The sequence below is a fragment of the Pristis pectinata genome, chromosome 27 (genome assembly GCF_009764475.1).
Source record: "Pristis pectinata isolate sPriPec2 chromosome 27, sPriPec2.1.pri, whole genome shotgun sequence".
Classification (NCBI taxonomy): Eukaryota; Metazoa; Chordata; class Chondrichthyes; order Rhinopristiformes; family Pristidae; genus Pristis; species Pristis pectinata.
This window is the reverse complement of record NC_067431.1, coordinates 1,139,580-1,156,168: the sequence shown is the minus strand read 5'-3', so window position 1 is coordinate 1,156,168 and position 16,589 is coordinate 1,139,580. Positions and strand designations below refer to the sequence as shown.

General features: G+C 42.7%; 1 protein-coding gene across 4 annotated transcripts in view; it reads left to right on the top strand.

The window, feature by feature from the left end:
- The window catches only part of aplp2 (amyloid beta (A4) precursor-like protein 2), a 128,460-nt gene that overhangs the window by 54,621 nt on the left and 57,250 nt on the right, over positions 1 to 16,589 (top strand). For 3 of the 4 annotated variants that reach the window (XM_052039746.1, XM_052039744.1, XM_052039747.1), the window contains exons 4-5: positions 5,761 to 5,873; positions 15,318 to 15,490. In XM_052039746.1, the coding sequence (XP_051895706.1) occupies positions 5,761 to 5,873; positions 15,318 to 15,490 (286 nt within the window). The remainder of the gene's footprint in view (positions 1 to 5,760; positions 5,874 to 15,317; positions 15,491 to 16,589) is intronic. The other variant, XM_052039745.1, reaches the window with a different exon arrangement.

Genomic DNA, 16,589 nt, shown 5'->3' with positions numbered 1-16,589 from the left:
CCATGGAGGCGAGGCTGGTTTTCCTGATGGACTGAGCTGTGTCCACACTCCGAAGTTGTTTTGCAGTCTTGGGCAGAGCAGTTGCCATACCAAGCCATGATGCATCTGGACAGAATGCTCTAACGGGAATATGCTGAATTTTCTTAGTCTTCTGAGGAAGTTGAGGTGATGGTCTGCTTGCTTCGCCAGAGCATTCCAAATGGAATGTTGACTTCCACGACGAGAAGGGCGGATGGAATGGGTGCCAGCTGATTGGAGGACAGCAAATTGGAGAGCTTTAGTCAAGGAGAGCAGTTGGTTAAGTCAAGTAACTATTGGACTGTGAGTCTAAAATCAGTGGGAGGGAGGTTTTGGGAAAAAAATCTGAGGGACAGGATAACTCTAAACTTGGATTATCGAAGCAGGGATTATCGAAGATAGCCAGTCTAGCTTTGTTAGGGAGAGATTCTGTCTGACCAATTTGATTGAATTTTTGCAAGAGGTAATCAAGTGGAATGATGTAGTCTTTATGGGCTTCAGTCAGTCTTTGGCAAAGTCCCACATAAGAAACTCGTCCAAAGGTTTGGAGCCCATGGTGTCGTCCCGAAATTAATTTTCCCCTTCTGTCTGCTGTAAGTAACACAGTGCCACGAGGTCGATCCGAACAAATACCTTTATTAGCAGTGCACTGCTAGGAGAATTTTCTTCAGCACTCACTAAGAGTCGTTTCCCGAGTTCTCCCCGCACAAAGGGCAGACAGACATTTATACAGGAATTGTCACGCACGTCCCATGCATACGGCGCCGCGAGTTTCAGTCAAGCTGTAGAGATCCCCAGACAGCTATCACACCTCTTGTCTTAGTATAATTGAGTTATAATCAAGGCATTCAAAGGCATTGTTTAGACCAAGCCTTCAACTTGATGTTAATTACACCCAGTATCGCCACAGTCTGACATAACGGAATGGTCCATTACCCGAAACAAAGGCAGTTAACATACTTAACACTCCAACTTAACTAGTGGGTCAGCAGCTTGCTAGTACTTGCTAGAGAAATATAAATGCATATATATATTTTTTGTTTACCAGTTATAGGTATGGTTGCAATTCTTAACCCTTCACTTCCTCAATGGGATCCAGGGCAAGTTGGCAAATTGGATCCAAAATTGGAGGTAGATCCAAAATTAACAATTTGGATATAAGTGTAGGAGACTGGATTAGTAAATTTGCAAATCACATGAAAATTAGTGGTGCTGCTGACAATTGAGCAGATAGTCATAGGCTACAGGATGACATTGATCAGTTGGTAAGATGGGCAGAGCAATGGCAGATGGAATTTAACTCTGATAAGTGCAAGATGATGAAATTTGGTAAATTGGTTTATTATTGTCACATATACTGAAGTACGGTGAAAAACTTGTCTTGGATACCGTTCATACAGATCAATTCATTACAACAGTGCAATGAGGTAGTACAAGGTAAAACAATAATAGAATGCAGAATAAAGTGTTACAGTTACAGAGAAAGTACAGTGCGGGTAGAGACATATAATTGTTCTACTCTTTTAAATCTAAATTCTAATAAAAGTTATGAGTGGATCTGCAGAGAGCAGCTTGCAACAAGTTGCGAAGGATAGGATAGAAATGATGAATCATCAGGCCCTGGAGTGTCTAAAGAACAGAGGGTCCTTGGTGTATGTCAGAAGATGCCTTAAGGTGAAACACGGGTAGATGACACAGTGACAAAGGTAGACAGGATGCTTGTCTTCATTAACCAGAGTACATGGTACAAATGTGTAAAACATTGGTTAGGCCATAGCTGGAATACTGTGTGCAGAGCTGGTCACCACACTAGAGAAGGCTGTGATTACATTGGAGAGGTTGCAGAGAAGATGTTGCCTGGGATGGAATGCTTTAGTTATGAGGAGAGATTGGATAGGCTGAGTTTGTTTTCCTTGGAATGGAGGTGGTTTGTGGGGGACTGATTTGAGGTGAACAAAATTATGATGAGTGTGGATAGGGTAGGTAGTTGGAAACTGTTTCCAAAGCAGAGGCCATCTAAAATGAGGGAATAGGTTTTTGGTAAGAGGTTCAGAGGAGACCTGAGGAAGATCTTATTCACCCACAGGGTGGTTGTTATCTGGAATGCATTAACCAAGTAGGTTGTGGAGGGAGGTACTCTCACTACATTTAAGAAGACTCCAGATGAGCACTTGAATTGCCAAGGCATTGAGGTCAAGCGTTGATAAATGAGATTAGTATAGATAGGTGCTTGATGGTTGGCATGAACGTGGTGGGCTGTAAGGCTTGTTTTGAGCTGACTGAGAATTTTGACGGATTGGTAGATGCTGAGAATGCTTCCCCTAGTGAAAGAGTTGAGAATTAGGAGACAGGGTAGCCATATAAGACTGAGTTATAGAGGGATTCATGTGATTGTGAATTTATAGAATCCTCTGTCCCAGAGCACTGAATCATTGAGTACATTCAAGACTGAGATTTTTGGGACAATGAAGAATTTAGGGTTATGGGGATCAGGCAAAGTAAGTCTCAGAACTCATCAGCCATGGATCTTTCTCTTGTGGATGAGGTTGAAGAGGTTAAATTACATTATTTTTCTATTCCTTGTGTCCTTATACTTGGTTCACGAGTCCTGGGTTTCCTTTGCTGAATCTCTTTTCTATTTACTGGTTTTATTCCCTGAGATGGATGACTCCGAGCTGATGGAATGTGTGCTGAGAAATAATGGTGGTGGAAGGTGCAATCATGTCTTTTTCTCTTTTTTTGATACAACATGTTTACCACTGACATTTCATGCATAGGACAGCTGGTTGCACTAACAACGTGATACCCATCAGTTGCTGGTGCATTGCTTTGCAATCTGTTAGATTTTATTCTGAGCAGCTTCTAATGCATTCAGCCTTCCCGTTCAGATCTGTTTAATAGTGGATGAGGATGATCACTTGGTTTCAGTGACAGGTTTCTCAACAACGATATCGGTCTTGGGCCAGTCAGCATCTCTCTGTTGTCATTTCCCATATATATTGTGTTGGGTTGTAAATGGTGCCTTCAAATATATTCTGACGAACAAAGCAAGGTCCCACAAACAACAGGATGACATCTGGTTTTGTGATATGAGGATTAAAATTTCGAATAGGGCACTGGGAATAATCTCTCCACTCTTTTAAATGGTGTCAGAGAACTTTTATGTTTACCTGGAAGAATAGGTGAGGATCTCTGTGATACTGCACAGTTTTATAAATGTAATCACCTCGCAGACAGAGACAGGACAGAAATGGGCCCTTCAGCCCATCGTCAACAGTGACCACCAAGCACCCATATTTACACTAATCCTACACTAATACCATTTCCTATTCCCCTGATCAGCTGACATCCCCCACCAACCCCCCCCCCCCCCCGCCCCTCCCCAAACCCCCAAGGTTCTATCACTTGCCAACACACCAGAGGCAATTTACAGCAGACAATTAACCAACCAACTCACATGTCTTTAGGGTGTGGGATGAAACCAAAGCACCCAAAAGAAACCCAAGTGGTCACAGGGAGCCTGTGCAAACTCCACACAAGCAGCACCCAAGGTCAAGGTTGAACCTGGGTTTCTGGTGCTCAGGCAGCAGCTCTACTAGCTGTGTTACTATACCGCCCAGTATTTTATCCTGTGCAAGTTTCTGGATTGGGCCTGTAATTCATTTACTGAGATGCTTACAATTAAACTGCAACTGATGGGGAAGGAAGCTTGGCCCAGTAGCCTAATTAGGGGCAGTGTAATTAAGGTAGAAAAATGGGCGTGAAAGAGCATCATTTTTCTACTGGATTAAGTCCAGGGGTAATTGATTAATCTTTTCAGTCAGGGTATCTGCCTCCCCACCACTCAGTGGTACAAGGGAAATAGAGGAAGAAATATGACATGTAAAATTTTCTCTTATTATTATTCATTTGCATTTCAATTCATCTGCCAGGTAGAAGTAAGGAATTGGGGTATGTCTGGAAGTGCTTTCTGATCCCACATGCAAATAGTTAAGTGAGCAATCTGCTTCCAGCAATGGGAAATTAGTCAGAACAGTTGGAAAAAAAAACATTGAGGAACATCTGACTAATGATAACACACACAGTTAGATATAAATAATGAATGAGAAATAGACTGAAGAAATTTCAAATCATTTACCTATAAAAGAAGCTTATTTTAAGGGAATGAGGAAAAAATGAGGTAGCACAATAGAATTAAGTCAAAAGAAAAGGCTTATAATATTACCCCAAAAAAAGAAATAAGCCTGAAGATTTAAAAATTTTAGACTGAGTAAAGGAGAACTAAGGATGAATTTAATGTCATTCTTGGAGTCATACAGCATGGCAACAGATGCATCAGCCCAACACATCCATACCAACCGTCAAGCACCCATCTTCACTTAATTCCAACTTTTTCTCTTTCATCCACATCAGTTCCACCCGTGATTCTTCTGCCACCTACCTATGCTAGGGCAATTTAAAGGAGCAAATAAGCCTCCAACTGGCACATCTTTAGAATGTGGTGGGAAAGCTGTGCATCCACAGACAGGACGTGCAAACTCTGCACAGCATTGAAGGTTAGGATCAAACCCAAGTCTAATCACTGCTGTAGTTTCCATATCTCCCACAGTCAATGGATGCCTCATACCTTTATTGATTGCCTTGTTTAGATTTAAGACCCTGGTCTAAGATTGTTCAAAATTATATATAAAATTCTGTTGTTATTTTCATTCCTCCCCGAAGTCCCTTAACTACCAGGTGAACAGGAAAGACCTATTTTCTTTTTGTTGGTATAGACATTGCCATCTTGGGGGAGGGAGTGGTGCAGTTCCGTTAGAAGGAATGGAGGGGACTCGTTGGGTGGATAAAATTTAGACTGAGTGTGCTTGAGATCTGGTGTCACTACCCAAATGGGTTTGGAGGCATACGTGCTGAGCACATTTGAAAGGTTGCTGGAATCGAACTTGAAAAGCCTTAATAGTTGCAGGCAATGGCAGTGAAGTAGGAGTAATCTAAATAAGATAAGATTTCTTTATTTGTCACATGTACATCGAAACACAGTGAAATGCATCTTTTTGCGTAGTGTTCTGGGGGGTAGCCCGCAAGTGTCGCCATGCTTCCGGCGCCAACAGAGCATGCTCACAACTTCCTAACCTGTACGTCTTTGGAATGTGGGAGGAAACCCACGCAGACATGGGGAGAACGTACAAACTCCTTACAGACAGTGGCCGGAATTGAACCCAGGTCGCTGGCGATGTAAAGTGTTATGCTAACCGCAACACCACCATGCCTGCCCTTCATTTTTGGTCAATGCGGACAAGATGAGAGGAATGGCCTTGTGGCAAGCCAAGCATGTTATGCTTTGTCTTCTAGCCAAACGAGAGTTATGAGTTTTAAACAAACTAGAGTCAATTGATTTTAAAAAGCATCAAAATGTCTATTTATACATTTCAATAAGATCTCTTAATTCTATCAAAATTCATAAGATTTAGAAGAATTTTGCAGAGCTCCTTTTTGGTAGCTAAATTGTTGAACTTGGAATTTCATTGAATCACACAGCACAGAAGGAGGCTGTGTGGATTTACCATGTCTTTGTCACCTCTATGAAGGAGCTTTTCAATTTGCACCCCAAATGTGTTGAAATTACTGATGCATGTAACCATGGGTTTTCAAAAATCCTTGACAGTGATCTTTGGGTGTTTGAAAACTTGTCTCTATGCTTCTTTCTGGGAACTTCAATACAGATTCATTTATTTTTTTCAGTAGGTGAGTTTGTGAGCGATGTGCTACTTGTTCCAGAAAAATGCCGCTTCTTCCACAAGGAGCGAATGGATGAGTGTCGAAGCCACCAGTACTGGCAGACAGTCGCTAAAGCGGTAAGAACTAAATGCAATGATGATGGGAGGGCTGCCAGGAGACCTGGCAAACGTTTGTTGGCTCCTTGACATCTAGATCTGTTAAATCATTTTGTTCCTTATGTTAGCATTGTTCAGTAACCAATTAAGTAGATGTTCACAATAAGAAACCTGGTTTCTTTTGCATTCTACCAGCATTTGAAAACCAGCAATTTCCTCATGTTTCTGGCTAATTGTGTTGTGTTCTCCTGCCATAGTTCCATCAGCCAAATAACAATGATATGAATGGACCAGTATTAGTTTTACAGTCCAGGTAATCAACCTAATTCTACACTGTACCTCAGCCATTAGGCTGAAAATTCTTCGGAGATTTGCTTTTGGATCAACACCTTGATCAATGACAGAATAGCTGTCACACATTGTTGGCTCTGCTTTACAGATTTATGTGAAATACATGAGACAAATGCTCACCAGAACTTTCCTTAGAATCTAGAAGGAACTAAAGTGCAGCAAACATGTAACAATGGTATATTTTGAAGTTTTGTAATAGATACAAAATCAGAAAATGCTGGAAGAACTCAGCCAGTCAAGCAGTATCTGTGGAAAGAGAAACTAGTTAACGTTTCAGGTCAAAGACCCTTTCTCAGAACAGTAGAAGGACCTGTTTTGAGGAGGGGTTCCTGACCCGAGACGTCAACTGACTTTTCCTAATATTAGTGGTCTTGGGTTAAAAGCAATCACATTTATATTGTGTCTTTCATAACTTCAAGATATCCCAAAGTGTTTTGCATGCAATCAACACCTTTTGGAGATGTGGCAGACAGTTAATTTCTGTCATTGCGTATTCTCACAAACAGCAACATGTTAATGATCAGAAAATGCATTCGTAAGTTCTGATGAAAGAACTTCGAGCTGAAACTCCTCTTTCTATCGATGCTGCCTGAACTTGTGAATGTTTCCAACATTTTTTGCCTTTATCTATTTGTTGGACTGTTCAGTGATTTGAAGCAAATTTAATTGAGCCAATTATTCTGTTAAAACCTGATAGATTGTTAATCGTTTTGAACAGTCGAATGTAAAATGTGGTTGAAAAGCAATAAAAGACTTCAGGTATTAGAAATATGAAATAAAGTCAGCAAGATTCAGAGATATTCAGCAGTTCGGGCAGCACCTCTGGAGAGAGAAACAGTTAATGTTTCAGGCTAATGTCATCAGGACCAGGAAATGTTAGAAAACAAACTTGTTTAAGTTGCAGAGAAGAAAATGTGAAGGCAATGTCTGTGAGAACATGAGGACAGAGAGTGAATGACAAAGTTGTTGCTGGTTGGGAGTGGTGAAGGCTTCTTAATTGCAGATGATCCACTTGGAGGTGATGTAGATAAAAGGAAACAATTGAGGACATGAGGAAGTAAAAGACATTGCTGGAACTGAGAGAGAAAAAAAATTACAATAATTACAACCTCAAATAAAACAGAATGGTAGAAATTGCCAGCAGGTCAGCAGTGTCTATGGCAATGGAAAACCTGAGATAACATTCCAGGTTGACCAATTATCTGTGACTCTTGATGAGTACTGGAAAAAACAGCAACTGATATCGGCAACAAAAGGTGACATTGTCACTTCAGATTGTTGAAGCTCATTTCACAGAATAATAACAATTAACAGCCCACTTGGAAATGAAGAAAAAAATTGCAGTTTTTGCAGGAAGGATGTTATTTGTGATTTTCATATCCGTTAAGTAAATAAAGTTGCACAAATTTCATGATTTGGTGCTGATAACGATGAACAATCAAGATGATTTTGGGGCCTCAACTTCATACAGGTTATATCAGTGACTTGTGTGAAGACACCAAAGGTGTTGTTAACTTTACTGATGACCCAAAGATACATGGGAAGGTAAGTTGTGAAGAAGTCACAAGGAGGATATGAAGGGATATGGATAAGATAATGGAATAGGAAAATATCTGGCAAATGTCTTACGCTGTGGGGAAATGTGAAATTGTCCATTTTAGCAGGATTTTTTTTTTAGAAAGAGCATATTATTTAATTGGAAGAGATTGCCCGTCTCTGAGAAGCAGAGGGATCTGGGTATCCCAGTGCATGATTAGCAAAAGGACAGTGTGCAGGTGTGGGAGGTAATTCAGAAAGCAAACAAAGTTATAATTTGTTACAAGGGAATTAAACACAAAAGTATGTAGGTTATGCTTCACTAATATATAGCCTCTGTAGTACTGTGTATAGTACAAATCCCTTTCTGCTGAACTTCTGCCTTCAGATGCTTTTAAAGCTGTTTCTTTTCTCTTGAGGAAAGATTAACCTTCCAATCCAAGAATGCCTTACATTTACGGTTAATTAGATCTTCTATCTCCAGGTCGTTCTCATCAAACCAGTCCTGTTTGTTCTTGCTGGTAAAGAGACTCGTGGCTTCTTGAGTGCCAATTGTGGCAGACTTGAGAGCAGCCCATACATTAGTGTTAGGGTGTAGAGACATTGTGGCCCCTGTAAGCTGGCAATTGATTTGTTGTTTGTGGGGCACTGTCAAAGAAAAGTCAGATTTGAGTTCCTTGGAAGTTTCAACAGTGATCTTGTGGCAACTCTTCTGTTGCTATTTTGTGATAGTTGTACAGTACGATAGCAGGCCCTTTGGCCCAACTTGTTCATGCTGACTAAGTTGTCTACCTGAGCTAGTCCCATTTGCCTGTGTTTGGCCCATATCCCGCTAAACCCTTCCTGTCCATGTATGCGTCTAAATGTCCTTTAAACATTGTAATTGTACCCGCTTCTGCAGCTTCCTCTGGCAGATTGCTCCATATAACCACCACCTTCTGTATGGAAAAACTTGCCCCTCGGGTCTTTCTCAAATCTTTCCCCTCTCACCTTAAACTTATGCCCTCTAGTTTTAGAATCTCCCAACCTTGGGAAAAGGACTGTGACCATTCACTTTTTCTATGCCCCTCATGACAGTGGCACCTCTGTTAGAACATAGAACAATACGGCACCATACAGGCCCTTCGGCCCACCATGTTGTGCCGCCCTTCAAACCACACCTAAGACTGTCTAACCCCTTCCTCCCACATATCCCTCTAACTTAAATTCCTCCATATGCTTATCTAACAATCTCTTAAACGTGTCCAATGTATCAGCTTCCACCACCACCCCAGGCAGCGCATTCCATGCACCAACCACTCTCCTGGGTGAAAAACCTCCCTCGGACATCACCCTTGAACTTCCCACCCATTACCTTAAAGCCATGTCCTCTTGTATTGAGCATTGGCGCCCTGGGAAAGAGGTGCTGGCTGTCCACTCTGTCTGTTCCTCTCAATATCTTGTATACCGTTATCATGTCTCCCCTCATCATCTTCCTCTCCAATGAGAACAGCGCTAGCTCCTTTAGTCTCTCCTCATAATCCAGAGTCTCCAATCCAGTCAGCATCCTGGTAAATCTCCTCTGTACCTTTCCAATGCCTCCACATCCTTCCTATACTGAGGCAACCAGAACTGGACACAGTACTCCAAGTTTGGCCAAACCAGAGTTTTGTAAAGCTGCATCATCACTTCGCGGCTCTTAAACTCAATCCCCCGATTTACGAAAGCTAACATCCCATAAGCTTTCTTAACGACCCTATCCACCTGCGAGGCAACTTTCAGTGATCTGTGGATATGAAGCCCCAGATCCCTCTGCTCCTCTACACTCCCCAGAATCCTGCCATTAACCTTGTACTCCGCCTTGGAGTTTGTCCTTCCAAAGTGTACTACCTCACACTTCTCTGGATTGAACTCCATCTGCCACTTGTCAGCCCAGCTCTGCATCCTATCAATATTCCTCTGCAAGCTTCGACAGCCCTCAACACTATCCACAACACCACCAATCTTTGTGTCATCTGCAAATTTGCTAACCCAGCCTTTCACCCCCTCATCTAAGTCGTTAATAAATATCACAAAAAGTAGAGGTCCCAGAACCGATCCCACCAGTCACAGCCCTCCAATCCGAATGCACTCCCTCCACCACAACCCTCTGCTTTCTACAGGCAAGCCAATTTTGAATCCACACGGCCAAGCTTCCCTGGATCCCTTGGCCTCTGACCTTCTGAAGAAGCCTACCATGTGGAACCTTGTCAAACGCCTTACTAAAATCCATGTAGATCACATCCACTGCACTATCCTCATCAATCTTCCTGGTCACCTCCTCAAAGAACCCTATCGGGCGTGTGAGGCAAGGTCTTCCCTTCACAAAGCCATGCTGGCTGTCCCTAATCAGTCCATGTCTCTCCAAATGCTCATAGATCCTATCTTTTGGAATCCTTTACAACAGCTTATCCACCACAGACGTAAGACTCACTGGCCTGTAATTCCCTGGACTATCCCTACTACCTTTTTTGAATAAGGGGACAACATTCGCCACCCTCCAATCCTCCGGTACCACTCCCGTGGACAACGAGGGCTCAAAGATCCTAACCAACGGTTCAGCAATCTCCTCCCTCGCCTCGCGAAGCAGCCTGAGGAATATTCTGTCAGGCCCCGGGGACTTACCTGTCCTAATATTTTCTAACAGCTCCAACACATCCTCTCTCTTGATCTCTACCTACTCGAGATCATTACCCTCACCTGCATTGTTCTCAGCATCATCAAGACCCCTCTGCTTGATGAATACTGAAGAGAAGTATTCATTGAGAACCTCACCCACTTCCACAGCTTCCAGGCACATCCTCTCACCTTTGTCTTTAATCAGACCTACCTTTACTCGAGCCATCCTTTTTCTCTTTATGTACGAGAAAAAAGCCTTGGGATTCTCCTTTACGCAACTTGCCAAAGCCTTTTCATGTCCCCTTCTCGTTCTCCTCAGCCCTTTCTTAAGTTCCTTCCTTGCTACTCTATATTCCTCACAAGCCCTGTCCGATCTTTGCTGCTTACACCTTATGTATGCTACCCTCTTCTTCCTAACTAGTTGTTCCACCTCTCTCGTCACCCACTGTTCCTTCACCCTGCCATTCCTTCTCTGCCTCACTGGGACAAATTTATCCCTTACATCCTGCAAAAGATCCCTGAACACCGACCACATCTCCATAGTACATTTCCCTTCAAAAATGTCATCCCAATTTACATTCCCAAATTCTCGCCTTATAGCCTCATATTTCGCCTTTCCCCAATTAAATATCTTCCCGTCCTCTTTGCTCCTATCCCTGTCCATGACAATTCTAAAGGTTATGGAGCAATGGTCACTGTCCCCCAAATGCTCAGCCACCGAGAGATCTGTCACCTAGAATCATAGAACCATAGAACACTAGTTCCCATTTACCTGCAACCAGTCCATAACCCTCCAGACCACTCCCATCCATGTATCTATCCAATTTATTCTTAAAACTCAAGAGTGAGCCTGCATTTACTACATCAGATGGCAGCCCTTTCCATACTCCCACCACTCTTTGAGTGAAGAAGTTCCCCCTAATGTTCCCCCTAAACCTTTCCTCTTTCACCCCAAAGCCATGTCCTCTCGTACTTATCTCTCTTAATCTAAGTGGAAAGAGCCTATTCGCATTAACTCTGTCTACACCCCTCATAATTTTGTAAACCTCTACCAAATCTCCCTCATTCTTCTGCGCTCCAAAGAATAAAGTCCTAACCTGTTCAGTCTTTTCCTGTAACTCAACTCCTGAAGACCCGGCAACATTCTAGTAAATCTCCTCTGTACTCTTTCAATCTTACACATATCCTTCCTATAGTTAGGTGACCAGAACTGCACACAATACTCCAAATTTGGCCTCACCAATGTCTTATACAACCTCACCATAACATCCCAACTCCTATACTCAATACTTTGATTTATGAATACCAGGTTGCCAAAAGCCTTTTTTACAACTTTGGCGATGCCACTTTCAGGGAATTATGTATCTGAACTCCCAGATCCCTTTGTTCCTCCACACTCCTCAGTGCCCTACCATTTACTGTGTATGTCCTACCTGGATTTGTCCTTCCAAAATGCAACACCTCACACTTGTCTACATTAAATTCCGTCTGCCATTTTCTGGTCCATTTTTCCAGTTGGTTCAGATCCTTCTGCAAGCTTTGAAAGCCTTCCTCGCTGTCCACTACACCTCCAATCTTAGTGTCATCAACAAACTTGCTGATCCAATTTACTACCTTATCATCTGGATCATTGATATAGACAACAAACAACAATGGCCCCAGCACAGATCCCTGAGGCACACCACTAGTCACAGGCCTCCAGTCTGAGAAACAATCATTCACTACTGCACTCTGTCTTCTCCCACACGGCCAATTTCGAATCCAGTTTACGACCTCTCCATGGATACCTCATGTCTGAACCTTCTGAACTAACCTCCCATGTGGGACCTTGTCAAAGGCCTTACTAAGGTCCATGTAGACAACATCCACAGCCTTTCCTTCTACTTTCTTGGTAACCTCCTCGAAAAACTCTACAAGATTCATTAAACATGATCTACCACACACAAAACCTGACCCGGTTCATTACCTAAAACTAGATCTAATATGGCATTCCATCTAGTTGGCCTGTCAACATACTGCGTCAGGAATCCGTCCTGGACACACTTAACAAACTGCGCCCCATCTAAACCTTTGGCACTAAGTAGGTGCCAATCAATATTTGGATAGTTGATGTCTCCCATTATAATAACCCTGTTATTTTCGCATCTTTCCAAAAACTGCCTCCCAATCTGCTCCTCAGTATCCCTACTGCTACCGGGGGGGCCTATAGAATATTCCCAGGAGGGTAACTGGCCCTTTCTTATTCCTATATTTCCACCCATATTGACTCTAGAGGATCCTTCTACATTATCCAACCTTTCTGCAGCTGTAACTGTGTCCCTGACCAGTGTCACCACCCCTCCTCCTCTTCCCCACCCCCCCACCCTTTCCTATCCCTTTTTAAAACACTGAAAACCAGGAATATTTAATATCCATTCCTGCCCCGATGTCAGCCATGTCTCTGGAATAGCCACAATATCATAGTCCCATGTACTTATCCAAGCTCTCAGTTCATCTCCCTTATTCCTGATGCTTCTTGCATTTAAGTAAATGCACTTTAGCCCATCCACCTTACTATTTTTATAGCCTGTACTCTGCTTCTCCTTCCTCAAAGCCTCTCTACCTGTCAGATCTGACTTTTCCCCATCCCCTTCTTCCTCTGACCTACTCCTCCGGTTCCCTTCTCCCTGTAAGATCACCGCTCTGCCTCCTACATGCCAGGGCTGACATTACAGAGGCCTATCCAACAATTGGGGGCTGGGTTGAACTGAACAGAGCTAGGAGTGCTGAGCAGACTCACTCATCAAGTCAATGAGGCTGGCTGACTGCTGCTCTTCGCCTGCCTCCTGTCACAGGAGTTCACAATGGGAACTTCCTCTTAGTCCACAGCCTGGATAATGATTAGATTAAATAGGGACTCACTTCATTACAAATAAATCATCCACTGATTCAAGGCAAAACATTCACGTAGTGAATGAATGTCCAGCAAAACATTTTTAACAGCAATTGAAGGTTAATTTTATCCCAGTAAATTAATTTTGATCATACAAGTGTTCACTTTTACTCCCTATTATCTAGCTTCAAAGAATAATAAACCTAGTAAGGCGTTTGACAAGGTTCCACATGGTAGGCTTCTTCAGAAGGTCAGAGGGCCTGGGATCCAGGAAAGCCTGCCGTGTGGATTCAGAATTGGCTTGCCTGCAGAAAGCAGAGGGTTGTGGTGGAGGGAGTGCATTCAGATTGGAGGGCTGTGACTAGCAGTGTCCCACAAGGCTCGGTTCTGGGACCTCTGTTGTTCGTGATTTTTATTAATGACTTGGATGAGGGGGTAAAAGGGTGGGTAGGCGAGTTTGCAGATGACACAAAGGTTGGTGGTGTTGTGGATAGTGTAGAGGATTGTCAAAGATTGTGGAGGGACATTGCTAGGATGCAGAGCTGGGCTGACAAGTGGCAGATGGAATTCAATCCGGAGAAGTGTGGGGTGGTACACTTTGGAAGGACAAACTCCAAGGCACAGTACAAAATTAATGACAGGATTCTGGGTAGTGTGGAGGAGCAGAGGGATCTGGGAGTCCATATCCACAGATCCCTGAAAGTTGCCTCACAGGTGGATAGGGTAGTTAAGAAAGCCTATGGGATGTTAGCTTTCATAAGTCATGGGATTGAGTTTAAGAGCCACGAGGTACAATTTAAAATAGAGGGATAATGTGGGAGGAAGTTGTTAGATAGTCTGAGGAGTCTTAGGTGAGGTTTAAAGGTCGGCACAATATTGTGGGCTGAAGGGCCTGTATTGTGCTGTACTGTTCTATGTTCTTTGTCAAAGAGGATTGGTACAAGATGATCTTTGGCTTATTCATTCTCTAAGACCATAACATTGAATATCTTTTCTCGAAGATGAATTACCACTGACCGTAACCAAAAGTAACTAATGCTATTGTTTTGTCAATTCCATCTGAAACTGCCCCTTCATCAAAGTGTGATTGATAATAGAATGCAGATTCTTAATTATATGTCATGTTTGGCTTATAACTTGCCTCTACATGCTGCACAAAGAGCAATTCGGCATGGCTTGAGCATCCTTCAACTAAGAGAAATCCCAACAGAAGCCACAAATGCCTGGACATTTTCATATAGTGTTTCAAGTACTCTACTGAGAGAGCTACCCCAGACCCCAGTGAAGGGGTGATGATAATTTTAACCTGCTGCTCTTTTTTTCCTGTTATAAAGCTCTCTGGCTTTGGAGTTACAACCTGGTTAAAATATGGATCCAACAGCTATCAAAGTTGGTTGGAAAAGCTAATCAGAGTTTTTGGGCTGCACGGTGATACAGCTAGTGCTCGAGCTGCTATCTCACAGTGCCAGAGACCCAGGTTCAATCCTGACCTCCAAATAATGTCTATGTGGAGTTTGCACAATCTCTCTGGTGACTACATGGGTGTCTTCCAGGTGTTCCAATTTCTTTCTACATGCAAAACACATGCAGGTTGGCAGATTAATTTTCCAAATTACTCTTAGTGTGTAGATGAGTGATAGAATCTGGGGGAGTTGATGAGAATGTTGGGGTGAATAAAAAAAATTGGGATTAATGTATGATTGACAGTTGGCACAGCCAGTGGGCAGCTGGGCCTGCTTCTCCTCTGTGGCTGTACGTACTGAGCTCAGAATTGTCAAGTGGAGGTGTCTGGTGCTTAATTATTGAATCAGATTGGCTTAGGATGGTGAATTCCTTGGATGTGTTGCCTGTGGGTTCAGCTTCAGCAACATTTTAGGTGGCTGAGTGCTATTAATAATTGGTTGTCTTTTCATCTGATGTTTTGGTGCTTAATTAAAATTTTGATGGCTTACCTGTATGAATTATTACTAACCAATAGTATATCAATATATCAGTATTCAGTTCAACAAATTGTACTTTTGCTTTCAAAATGTTCTTGAATCTTAAGTGTAGTCACCCTTGTGTTTCAGGCATGTGCTGCTGAGTCGATGATTCTGCACACCTATGGAATGTTGCTTCCATGTGGCATCGACAGGTTCCATGGCACTGAGTATGTTTGCTGTCCCGAAAACAAAATTGATGATGTGAATTCTGAAGACTCTGATCTTGAAAGTGTGGATGAGGAAGAGATTGGTGAATCAAGGTATATTTTTTTTTTGAAAAAAGTTGCATTTTTCCAAACACCAGGGTTGCATTTCTGATGGGTGAATTAGTTGGTTCCTGTCACTAATTCTCAGGAGGGTTTAAACTCATTTGGCGGGGGATGGGAACCAGTGCATCCGGTCAGAAAGTAGAGGGATTGAGATAAGGTAGATGTCTTGACCAGTAAGTCTGCAAGGAAGGATAGGCAGGAACAAGGTAATAGGCACAATGGAACTGAAAGATTGAAGTCTGTCTATTTTAATGATAGGAGTATTAAGGGTAGGGGTGATGAGCATGGAACTATGATGTTGTGGCCATTACAGAGACTTGGTTGAGAGAGAGACAGGATTGGATGCTTAATGTTCCAGGGTTTCAATGTTTTGGAAAAGGTAGAGAGCGAGGTAAAAGAGGGTGGGGAGTTGCACCATTAATCAGGGACAATATCACAGCTGCACTCAGAGGGGACATAATGGAGGCTCGTGCACTGAGTCTCTATGGGTAGAACTCAAAAATAAGAAAGGTGCAATCACTCTGGGGTTACACTATAGTTCCCCCCCACCAATACCCACCAGAACATTGAGGAACAGATATATAGACAGACTAGGGAAAAATGTAAAACCAACATGGTTGTTGTTGTGGGTGACTTCAATATCAACTGGGACCTCCTTAGTGCAAGAGGTTCAGATGGGGCAGAATTTGTTAGGTGCATCCAGGAGGGTTTCTTAAATCAGTATGTAGACAATGCAACAAGAGGAGGGGCCGTACTGGACCTGGTGTTGGGAAATGAGCCTGGCCAGGTGACTGACTTTTCAGTGGGAGAACAGTTGGAGAACAGTGACCACAAATCCTTCAGTTTTAAGATAGCTATAGATGAGGATAAGTATGGACCTTGCAGGAGAGTATTAAATTGGAGCAGGGCAAATTACAGGAGTATTAGGCAGGAACTAGGGAGAGTTAATTGGGCAAGTCCACATCTGACAGGTGGAGGGTGTTTAAATACGAACTGCACAGAGTACAGGACAGGGATGTTCCAGTAAGAAGGAAAGACAAGGATGGCAAGTTAAGGGAACCTTGGATGCTGAGAGAGTTGGTGAATTTAG